This window comes from Hyperolius riggenbachi, chromosome 6 (genome assembly GCF_040937935.1).
Source record: "Hyperolius riggenbachi isolate aHypRig1 chromosome 6, aHypRig1.pri, whole genome shotgun sequence".
NCBI classification, from domain to species: Eukaryota; Metazoa; Chordata; class Amphibia; order Anura; family Hyperoliidae; genus Hyperolius; species Hyperolius riggenbachi.
In genome coordinates, this window is record NC_090651.1 from 161,520,517 (window position 1) to 161,532,969 (window position 12,453).

General features: G+C 41.8%; 1 protein-coding gene across 4 annotated transcripts in view; it reads right to left on the reverse strand.

Moving 5' to 3' along the window:
- Positions 1 to 12,453, reverse strand: part of TSEN15 (tRNA splicing endonuclease subunit 15) — a 145,316-nt gene that overhangs the window by 92,545 nt on the left and 40,318 nt on the right. For all 4 annotated transcript variants that reach the window (XM_068240137.1, XM_068240136.1, XM_068240139.1 and 1 more), the window contains one exon: positions 456 to 524. In XM_068240137.1, the coding sequence (XP_068096238.1) occupies positions 456 to 524 (69 nt within the window). The remainder of the gene's footprint in view (positions 1 to 455; positions 525 to 12,453) is intronic.

The following is a 12,453-nucleotide window of genomic DNA, read 5'->3' on the forward strand; positions in this document are numbered from 1 at the left end:
CTGCTCAGGACTCTGCATAGGGAGTAAGGGAGAGACACTCTTGGGGAGGGGAGTTAGCCGCCTTTCCATCATCAGGCGCCCGTAGGCACAAACCTACAGGGCCTTATGGTAAATCCAGCCCTGCGATGAAATAATCATATAGCAAATACAATACAGTTATATTGTAATGGTACATTCACATTGGTACACACGTTGCAACTTTTCCTCTTCGTAGCATACCCTGTGAAAACAGAATCAAAATGCATCATTTAGCTCATACAGCTCAGCACCACTGCTACCGGTGGTAGAGTATGGAGGGACACAGGTCCATTCAATACAAGTAAATGGGGCGGCCTGTGTCCACCACTCAATAATGTGTCTATAATGCACAGCTAATATCCATTACTTCGAAAATGAAAAGAAAAAGACGATTTAACTCAAAGCAGGTAAACAATTAAAAGGGAAATGACACTTACCGCAGCACGTCTGAGAACAGGATGGGGTCCAGTGTATAGTATTCTCTTGGCTGCCCTTCTTTTCCAGTACTGCATTAAAAGAACAAAAGAAAGATTACTTTTTCCTATAAGTTCCAAACTGTTCAATTAAGTTACAGCGTATCCCAGTTACAGGCGCAATATACAAAACCAACATCAAAAAGCCAAGTAACCACTTCAGTACTGACATATAAAGATCCCTTAAAGGATAACCAAGCTGAAGCAGTGTGATTAAAAGGAGGCAGTGTTCTCCCCAGGATTAATTAGGTGGGTGGGCCGCCTGGTGTTTAGAAACTCTGCCCGGCTGTTGGTATGCACCTGCCTAGCAGATGAGAGACCAAGGCAAGATCCTCTCTCCATTTCAATGATAGCTTATTCAAACTGACAGAAATTGGATTGCAATATGAGTGGGTCTCCTCTTCTACACTGAAGGACAGATTACAGTAAATCCTTGGCTTAAAGAGACACTGAAGGGAAAAAAAAGAAATTATGATATGATGAATTGGTTGTGTAGTATGGATAATAACAAGGGCATTAGTAGCAAAGAAATATACTTTTGTTTTTAGTTATATAGTGTTTTTTTATAACATTGCATCATTCTCTAATATTTGCAGTTTACACACTACTCAGCATTCTAAATGATTTTACTGAGCAGCCCAGTGAACTATTGACCTGTCCTCTGGAGAGAGAAAGAAAATACAGTGACTGACAGCTGAGATAACAAGCTTCAGAAGACAGAGCTATCTGCGACTTTGAAAGTCGTGGAACTCAATGGCTCTTTTGCATAAATAACAACTGGAGTTTCTTAACTCTTCCTGTACTGGAAACAATATTAGACTTATGTCTCTGCTGCTAATGTTTTATTTCTTAGCTGTACTACACATACAAATCATTGTATCATAATTTTTTTCTTCGCTTCAGTGTCTCTTTAAGAGTAACTTGGTTTAAGAGCGCCTTGCAATACAAGAAAAAAATGTGTGACATTTTAACTTGATATGCACGCTGCTCACCTCAATCATAGTTGAACTTGGCTGATCACCATAGGAGAGGCCAATAGTGATGTACTCATGCTTGATCTCCACCAAAGATGTTATTATTATTATTATTTTTTTTATTATTATTATTTAGTATTTATATAGCGCCGACATATTACGCAGCGCTGTACAGTGTATATATATATCTTGTCATGTGTCATCTTGTCATGTTCCTGTATTTTATCTCTGAGACAAAATTGTATGAGTTTAATCGGTTCTGATAGGAATATCCTAATTTTTCTTAATTTATGGTATATTTTTGTCAATCTTTTTAATTGATCAAAGTTGTTACTGCACCAATGGTCTCTGTATGATGCAATGAATTTCTCAAGATCCGCACCATCAAAATTCCAACTTTATTTATAGCTCAATTCATATAAAAAACATGGTAAAAAAAGTATGTGTACATATACAGATCCAAAACGCCTGTGCGTCATCTGTATATGTACCCATACTTTTACCATGTTTTTTATATGAATTGAGCTATAAATAAAGTTGGAAGTTTGATGGTGCGGATCTTGAGAAAATCTTTTTAATTGAAGCAGGAGATATTTTGCTTTGCAAAATACTTGTTATTTTTTTCTTTGGGAAAGGTGTGTCTGTTCCATAATGAGAGGCTAATCAGTAATACAATTGCATTTCAATTTTGATTTTCCTCTTCTTCTTTTTTGACTTTACACTGTAGGCTCTGTGTGGCTCTGTGTGTTCAAAGCCAGCTTCCAGGCTCAGTCCTACTGCAGATGAGAGAGACCAAGGCAAGGTCCTCTCTCCATTTCAATGATAGTTTATTCAAACTAACAGAAATTGGATTGCAATCTGAGTAGGTCTCCTCCTCTACACTGCAGGACAGATTACAGTAAAACCTTAAAGTAACTTGGCTTGAGAGCGCTTTGCAATACCAGCAAAAAATGTGTGAAATTTTAACTTGATATACAAGCAACGTCTTGGTATACCAGCTATAAAACGTATACTTGGGTCACGTCATCACAACTGAGCTGATGGTTCTTCTTCCTTTGACGCTGCAGGATTGTACTTCATTTTACTTAATCTGAGTATAGTGATTGTACAATGTCACATTCCCATGAATCCCTCAAAAGTAGGCAAAATCAACTGTCATTGGATAATCCTGGATAAATTACTTACAAAAAAAAGGTTGGGTTGAGCCAACAGATAACAAAGATTCTGTTAGTTATAGTGAAATTCTTCTTTACATTTTTACTTTAAACAGTACAGTACTTTGTAATAAATATTTTAAATCTATAACTGTTTTTGCATTGTGGAACAAATCACTTGGGTTTTCATTATTCCTTATGGGGACATTCCCTTTGATATACAGTAAGTGTTTTGGATTACAAGCATGTCTCTGGAACAAACTATGCTCCACTGTACTTTATGAGCTTTATCTATTCTATTTGTTCACTAATTCCTTTTCTAGGAGTACATCTGTTCATTTGTTCTGCAGTCGGCAATGATCAGCTTCAGTGAGGTACAAACATGCATTAAAAAAACATCAAAGCAGTCTCATAATGTTTCACGTTCATTTTTTACATTAAACAATACTGTGTTTAATGTTTTAGAGGAAAAACAAAACGTTGATGACAATACCAAAGGGCAATCTTCTTAATGGGCACATGGGTATTAGTAATATAATATTGTAAAAGATTCTTGCTCTATTCCTTGACCAAGTTATGTAACTTAGAAAACGCTCCCTGAAAGAGCACTTTCTTGTTTTTTTTGTATGTAAAATATAATAATTGTTCTTCCCTGCAACAGCCCATACTGAAGAGATTGCTCTCTTCACCTCTGAGACAGAGAGTATAGAGCTTGCAGAAAAGCATTTGACCGACATGCCAAGCAGACGCCCGTTTGAATCGGCCCTAAAGCTTAATTCATCTTCCCTGTGTTTTTCAGAGAAAAGGGTCTGGTAAGCAGGGAATCTCCCTGGACTATTGGGTGGATTTGTGGAAACTTAGTTACTGGTAAGAAAAAGTATTTCCATTTTATCCTCCACAACAGCTCATAAATAGGAAACTTTACAGAAAACTTCTCATTCCCTAGAGAAGGTGTGGAAGCTGCAATACCAAACATGCACATACAATCTTGGATGAGAGTAAATAAACTTCTTTTGAAAAGGACATTAGCTGTATAATTTATCAGTTGCCTATCACTAGATGTTAAAGTACACTTATTATGTGTAAACCTAATAATACATCAGCTGATTCTGGAAATAAAATATAAATTATTGTCAAATTATTTATGAAAATGAAAATACTGAGGGGACAAAAGCATTCTGCAAAAGCAGAAAAAAGCTGCTGAAGTAGCGTGCCAAAAAATAGTGCCGGAACACTAGCAAATGGACAGAAGCTTGGAAGAAAAATAAATATACTAATGGCCCATACTCACGGGCGGCAAAAGTGGCCTGTCGCCAGCACACGTGAGCGTGTGTGCGACAGGCCGGCGACAGCTCCCCGCCAGGTCCCTCCGCGCACACACGCGGAAGAGGGACCAGCGGCGCGACGGAAGCTATCGCCGACGTTCCTCCTCCCCCCGCCGGAAGCTCCGCATACCTTAATGGAGGTTGCTGTCGCTAGTCCGCGTACTCACGCGGACTAGCGACAGTTGCGGCGGAGGTGCGGCGGCGACTGTCGGCAGGCGATTGAAACTTTCAATCGCCTGGCGACGGGCGACAGTTCGGGGTGCGCGCCCGTGCGACGGCCCATACTCACGGGCGACCTGTCGCTGCAACACGCGCGCGCCGCGTGTTGCGGCGACAATTGTAGCCCGTGAGTATGGGCCATAAGAAACTCTGGTTGGCCTTAAAAAGAATACAAAAACTGTTCGTAGACATGCAAACTACAAGGAGGGTAGGTGGCACCCAAGGATAGCAGGGAAGTGGATCTATATTCTCTAAAAAAAAAAATTCAAGTTTATTATGCAACCTGAATTTTTTAGAGAATATCACATTGTCAAAATGACTTCTTGAAGGTAAGATTTTTTTACCACCTCTTTTTTTTGCCACCTAAAGATCCACTTTCCTACTATCCTTGGACGACTCCTACCCTCCTTGTAGTCTTGATGAGTAATCCCCTTCTCAGGGAAATCATTGACCGCCCTCCTTTTTTGTTCAAAGCAGCGACCACCACAACCGGGTCCACAAGGCTGAGTGGCTGAGTATATCGTACTATATTGCGCAATATTGGGCTTCCTGTGCCCCTGTTTTTTTTTCTTTTCTCTACAAGTCTCCACTCATACACATGCAAAGTTAGTCATTTATGTAGACTCAACCTCTCTTGGGGCATTCTGTTTGCTGGTAAATTAAGAGACACAAGTTATTGTCTCAGTTAACTGACCCCCATTTCCTTCCTGATTGATTCTCTCCTGATTAAATTCAGGAAGCCTAGAAATAAAAGGATTGGCAACTGTTATCTTATATCCATGAAACTGGTGTAGAGCTGCAATTTTTGATATAGGTACCCCCAGTATAGGTAGCCATCTATAAGTTTCTTCAGTTTAGATAGCCAGGCATAGATATCCCCAGTACAGTGGGATGAAAAAGTTTGGGCAACCTTGTTAATCGTCATGATTTTCTTGTATAAATGGTTGGTTGTTACAAAAAATGTCATTTAAATGTATCATATAGGAGACACACACAGTGATATTGTGTGTCACTTGTGAAAGTGAAATTAAGTTTATTGGATTTACAGAAAGTGTGCAATAATTGTTTAAACAAAATTAGGCAGGTGCACAAATTTGGGCACTACAAAAAATAAATTAAATCAATATTTAGTAGATCCTCCTTTAGCAGAAATTACAGCCTCTAAACGCTTTCTGTAGGTTCCAATGAGAGCCTGGATTCTGCTGGAAGGTATTTTGGACCATTCCTCTTTACAAAACATCTCATGTTCATTCAGGTTTGATGGCTTTCTAGCATGGACAGCTCTCTTTAACTCACAGCACAGATTTTCAATTATATTCAGGTCTGGGGACTGAGATGGCCATTCCAGAACGTTGTACTTGTTCCTCTGCATGAATGCCTTAGTGGATTTTGAGCAGTGTTTAGGGTCGTTGTCTTGTTGAAACATCCAGCCCTTGCGCAGCTTCAGCTTTGCCACTGATTCCTGGACATTGGTCTCCAGAATCTGCTGATACTGAGTGGAATCCATGCATCCCTCAACTTTGACAAGATTCCCAGTCCCTGCACTGGCCACACAGCCTCACAGCATGCTGGAACCACCACCATATTTTACTGTAGGTAGCAAGTGTTTTTCTTGGAATGCTGTGTTCTTTTTCCTCCATGCATAACACCCCTTGTTATGCCCAAATAACTCAATTTTAGTTTCATCAGTCCACAGCACCTTATTCCAAAATGAAGCTGGCTTGTCCAAATGTGCTTTAGCATACCTCAAGTGGCTCTGTTTGTGCTGTGGGCAGAGAAAGGGCTTCCTCTGCATCACTCTCGCATACAGCATCTCCTTGTGTAAAGTGTGCCGAATGGTTGAAAGATACACAGTGACTCCATATGCATCAAGATGATGTTGTAAGTCTTTGCTTCTGGTCTGTGGGTTGACTCTGACTGTTTTCACCATTTGCCGCTTCTGTTTAACCGAGAATTTTCTTGGTCTGCCACTTCAAGCCTTAACTTGAACTGAGCCTGTGGTCTTCTATTTCCTCAATATGTTCCTAACTGTGGAAACAGCTGAAATCTCCGAGACAGCTTTATGTATCCTTTCCCTAAACCATGATGGTGAACAATCTTCGTCTTCAGGTCATTTGAGAGTTATGTTGAGACCCCATGTTGATCCTCTTCAGAGAAAATTAAAAGAGGAGGAAAACTTACAATTGACTACCTTAAAGTGAACCTCCGGACTAAAAATCGACTCAGCAGCACTGAAAAGGCCTGGTGTTTCTTTAAAGAGACTCCGTAACAAAAATTGCATCCTGTTTTTTATCATCCTACATGTTCCAAAAGCTATTCTAATGTGTTCTGGCTAACTGCAGCACTTTCTATTATGACAGTCTCTGTAATAAATCAATGTATCTTTCCCCTGTCAGACTTGTCGGCCTGTGTCTGGAAGGCTGCCAAGTTCTTCAGTGTTGTGGTTCTGCTATGAACTCACCCTTTCTGGCCCCTCTATGCACACTGCCTGTGTGTTATTTAGATAAGAGAGAAGAGAGAAGCTGCTCTAATCAGCTGGATAAATCGTCCTCTGAGCTGGCTGGGCTTTCACATACTGAGGAATTACAAACAAGGGCAAAGCTGTTTGCAGGAAGAAAAGAGCAGCCTGAAACTTCAGTGCATGGGGGAAAGAAACACACAAATGATCTCTTGAGATTCAAATGGAATGCTGTATACAGCCTGCTTATGTATGGATGTATTTTCTATGTGTGGACATACTGTACATCAACCTACTTCCTGTTTTGGTGGCCATTTTGTTTGTTTACAAACAAACTTTTTAAAACTGTTTTTAACCACTTTTAATGCGGCGAGGAGCGGCGAAATTGTGACAGAGGGTAATAGGAGATGTCCCCTAACGCACTGGTATGTTTACTTTTGAGCGATTTTAACCATACAGATTCTCTTTAACAGTTTTACAGCATCAGAACTTTGTTTCTCTTATCCAAGCCTAATTTTTAGCTGCACAGAAGAAAACTGCCCGGGCTTTTTTCCCCTGATGCTGTGCAAAGCATGATGGGATTTCTGATGTTGTTGCTCTCGTTCTGCTGTTTTGATGCAAATTTTTTTTTTTTTTTACATTTTGAATTTGACATTTGAAGCCTAGCGTGTGCAGCTGGGAGGGGTTATCAGGATACAGGACAGTTGGAACTGTGTCTCCTGCTCCTTGTCACCTCCTTTCAACCAAAAAGATGACTGCCCCCATGACAAAGATGGCAGCCCCCATAAATCACAAACATTTGCCACTTCTTTTAAAACAGGGTTGGTAAAAAATTATATTACCCATCTATTCTAATTAACATAACTAATGAAACTTAATGACAGTATGTTTGTTTAGGCTGAAGTTCCCCTTTATATACTCTTTCTCATAATTGGATTTACCTGTGTATGTAGGTCAGGGGTCACTGAGCTTACTAAGCCAATTTGAGTTCCAATAATTAGTTCTAAAGGTTTTGGAATCAATAAAATGACAACAGTGCCCACATTTATGCACCTGCCTAATTTTATTTAAACAATTATTGCACACTTTCTGTAAATCCAATAAACTGGAAATGGGGCTGACTATGACATATGGTTCTGCTCATGCTCTGTACCAGAAATGGTGAGATTGCAGCACATCATCCGATAAGCAAAAAGAATGATGGGCTGTAGGTTACCTTCCTAGCAGGATCTTTATGCTAGCAGGTGCATAAAGAGAGCAACCAAGATTGCCTCTGACCCCTCACAACATCTTCTAACTTATGTCTTCAGGAGTCAGATACCGGTTAGTTGCAACAAAAACTTCCAGGCACAGGAGCAGCTTCTTCCCATGGGCAGTAGCCATGCTTAATGTAGAAACACGCCAGAGCTGCTAGGACTTGAAAGCGTTACAACGCAGAACTAAAAATAAACACTTCTCACCCTGTTTACTACCACTTTAACTTACTTTATATATTGTCCTTGACTTGTAATATCTATACTGTCTGTCATTTTATTGTTTTGTCTGTGTCCGTTAACTTAATTGGCCCCTCGAAAAAATTGACTGTGATTCTGTAAGCGGTGTGGCGGATTTCAGGAATCTGTTGTGTTGCCTGGCACTGTAACAGCGAGTGTGTCTTGAGCAATGTCAGGTGATAAGAAGCTTACATCTGGGTGTGTCTTATCACCTCAAATTGCATATGGCCCAAAGAGGTTGATCCACTATGGTTCAGTAAGGTTGCTGTAATCAGCACACAATTCTCTACAGGTAATTTCACCTTTGTGGAACTTTGATTCACTAAGTTATATGTATCTCATGTGTGCTTTCAAATTTTTTATATGTACCCAAGAGTAGTTACTGCAATTTTAGTTTTGGAAGTATAATCCTACTTTTAAGCTGGGTACACACGGGGGACCGTTGTAGCTGTTGCTAGCACACAGGAGACATGTGCACAACAGCTCGGCGACAGCTCCGCCTGAGCGACAGCTGTCTACATGACAGGCAGAGACGCGGCGGAAGCTGTCGCCGAAGGTTCGGCCCCCCGCCGGAAGCTCCCTTCCAGCTGTGGGTAGCTATCGCTAGTCCGCACATACACACGCAGTACGCGTGGCGGACTAGCGACAGTTGCTGTGACAGCTGTTGCCGGCGATTGGCCAACTCAATCGCCTGGCCACAGCTCTCAGTAGCGAAAGTTCGTGGCGCGCGCCTCAAACACACGAGGACCTGTTGCCGCAACATGCCCGTGCCACATGTTTGTGGCGACAGTTGTGCCCCGTGTGTATGGGCCTTAATTCTGGAGACTCTGCAGGCCATGCCATTATTTGAAGTCTGTCATATAAGATACTGGTGACAGAGACTACAGGTACATTTATGATCATTACAGTGCTGTAAAGTAAGTTACTTACCTAAAGGGAACTTGAAGTAAGAGGTATATTACCTTTTAAAGTGAATCTGGAGCCTTTAAAAAACATAAAAAACAAAACACAGATACTTACCTAAGGAGAGGGAAGGCTCTGAGCTCTACAGAGCCCACCCCGTTCCTCTCATTCTCCTCTGTTTTAATCTCCCACCACGGGAGGCTTTGGAAGTCATCAGGAGCTCGTATGCTTCCGAAGATAGATGGCTCTGTACTGCGCACGCCCGAGTGCGTGAGAGAGGTCAATCACACATGCACACTCTGGAGCGGCCTGCCTTCGGGAGCCCGAGTGTTCTCAGAGACTTCCGAAGCCCACCCAAAGCAGAAGAGAGCAGTCTCCGACTGATCTGTCGAAGACTGCTTATGAGGGAGCCAGGGCAGGAACGACAGGATGAGGAGAGGAACGGGAAGGCTCTATAGGACCCAGAGCCTTCCCTCTCCTTAGGTAAGTTAGGTAAGTATCTGTTTTTGTTTTAATTTTCTCTTCAGACTCCCTTAAAGGATACCCGAACTGAAATGTGACATAATAACAATAACAATAATATTTATATAGCGCTTTTCTCCCTGGGGACTCAAAGCGCTGTAATGAGATAGACATGGGTATGTACAGTGCCTAGCACACAAATAACTATGCTGTGTTCCTTTTTTTTCTTTCTCTGCCTGAAAGAGTTAAATATCAGGTATGTAAGTGGCTGACTCAGTCCTGACTCAGACAGGAAGTGACTACAGTGTGACCCTCACTGATAATAAATTCCTCTTTTTATCTCATTCTTGCTTTCAGAAGCCACTTTCTGCTAGGAAAGTGTTTTATAGTTGGAATTTCTTATCAGGGAGGGTCACACTGTAGTCACTTCCTGTCTGAGTCAGGACTGAGTCAGCCACTTGCATACCGGATATTTAACTCTTTCAGGCAGAGAAAGAAAAAAAGGAACACAGCATAGGTATTTGTGAGCTAGGCACTGTACATACACATGACTATCTCATCATGTCACATGTCAGTTGAGGTATCCTTTAAAACAATACCACTTGCCTTGCAGTCCCACTGATCTCTTTGGCTGCAGTAGTTTCTGAATCACACACCTGGTCCAAGCATGTGGGTAATGTAGTCATATTTTTGTCAAAAACAAATAATCTGCATGCTTGTTCTGGGACTATGGAAAGAGTATTAGAGGCAGATGATCAGCAGGACAGCCAGGACACTGGTATTGTTTAAAAGGAAACAATTATGGTAGCCTTCATATGTTCCTCACTTCTTGCTCCCTTTAATAAGCATATAACTGATGGTATTGCATGGCCCTGTACATTTCTGCGGTAGGCCTTCTAGTTTACACACCCTCTGTGTCACCTCATTGCAAGGCCTTGTGACTTATGGTGCCAGCCGCTCACTGCATATCGCAGGCTCTAGATCCAGCGAAGAGCCAGGAGATAACATCTTCGAAGAAGGACGGTAGTCTGGAACGTATGAGCGGGGACGTGTTTGCAAGCCTCATTGTGCGGTTGTGCCTTATATCCCCCGGAAAGCAGCATTCCTTGTGTGTACTTATGGGCTATCTTTATTGATTCATTTGGTCCTCACAGCGGTTGTGCTGCAGCCTTCATAATGGTGTTATATATTAGGACCTTTGCTCCCAGTGTTTCTACAGGGTGGGCATTTATATGGATACACCTTAATAAAATGGGAATGGTTGGTGATATTAACTTCCTGTTTGTGGCACATTAGTATATGTGAGGGGGGAAACTTTTCAAGATGGGTGGTGACGATGACGGCCACTTTGAAGTCGGCCATTTGAATCCAACTTTTGTTTTTTCAATAGGAAGAGGGTCATGTGACACATCAAACTTATTGGGAATTTCACAAGAAAAACAATGGTGTGCTTGGTTTTAATATAACTTTATTCTTTCATGAGTTATTTACAAGTTTCTGACCCCTTATAAAATGTGTTCAATGTGCTGCCCATTGTGTTGGATTGTCAATGCAACCCTCTTCTCCCACTCTTCATACACTGATAGCAACACTGCAGGAGAAATGCTAGCACAGGCTTCCAGTATCTGTAGTTTCAGGTGCTGCACATCTCGTATCTTCACAGCATAGACAATTGCCTTCAGATGACCCCAAAGATAAAAGTCTAAGGAGTTCAGATTGGGAGACCTTGGGGGCCATTCAACTGGCCCACGACGACTAATCCACTTATCATCATCATGTAGCAATTTTGCATCTCCAGTGGCCTTGAGGTTTCCATTGATGAAGAATGGCCCCACTATCTTTGTACCACATATACCACACCATACCATACATTTTTTTGTTCCAACAGTCTTGGAGGGATCTATCCAATGTGGGTTAGTGTCAGACCAATAGCGGTGGTTTGTTTGTTAACTTTACCATTCACATAAATGTTTGCCTCATCACTGAACAAAATCTTCTGTGTAAACTGAGGGTCATGTTCCAATTTTTGTTTTGCCCATTCTGCAAATTCAGTGCGCCGATCTGGGTCATCCTCGTCGAGATGCTGCAGTAGCTGGAGTTTGTAAGGGTGCCATTTGGGAGTAGCTAATATCCACCAAAGGGATGTTCGACTAATGCTACTCTCCAGTGACATGCGGCGAGTGCTACACTGTGCGCTCTTGCTGAATGAAGCTAGGACAGCCACTGATGTTTCTTCATTAGTGACAGATTTCATGAATCCACATTTTTGGCAAATCCAACACTGAACCAGTTTCACGAAACTTAGCAAGCAGTTTGCTAACTGTAGCATGGGAGATAGGTGGTCTCTTAGGATGTCTTGCATTGAAATCTGCTGCATTGACCCGGTTACTGCATTCACCAGACATCAACACAATTTCTATCCACTCCTAACGTGTTAATCTCGGCAACATGTCAATGGCTGTAAGCAAAGAGAAACTTGTCAATAACCCATGAAAGAATAAAGTTACGTTTAAAACCAAGCACACCATTGTTTTTCTTGTGAAATTCCCAATAAGTTTGATGCGTCATATGACCCTCTTCCTATTGAAAAAACAAAAGTTGGATTCAAAATGGCCGACTTCAAAATGGCCACCATGGTTACCACCGATCTTGAAACGTTTCCCCTCACACATATACTAATGTGCCAAAAACAGGAAGTTAATATCACCAACCATTCCCATTTTATTAAGGTGTATCCATATAAATGGCCCACCCTGGGGTGGCGCCTAACCTCCGTGCAGGGCAGACGGATGGCGGAGTAGCTCCGACAGACTTGGCCACAATTAGCATGCCCTGACCCCGCTTCTTTCCCTCCTCCACGGTGATTATCATCCCTCAGCCTTCTGGAGCTTACCGGCATGGGTCCGAAGAAAAATCAGGCGGTTACAGACCCGGGAATCCCGGAGTTGTTCTCCAACAAGCAGAAAGGGCCTCC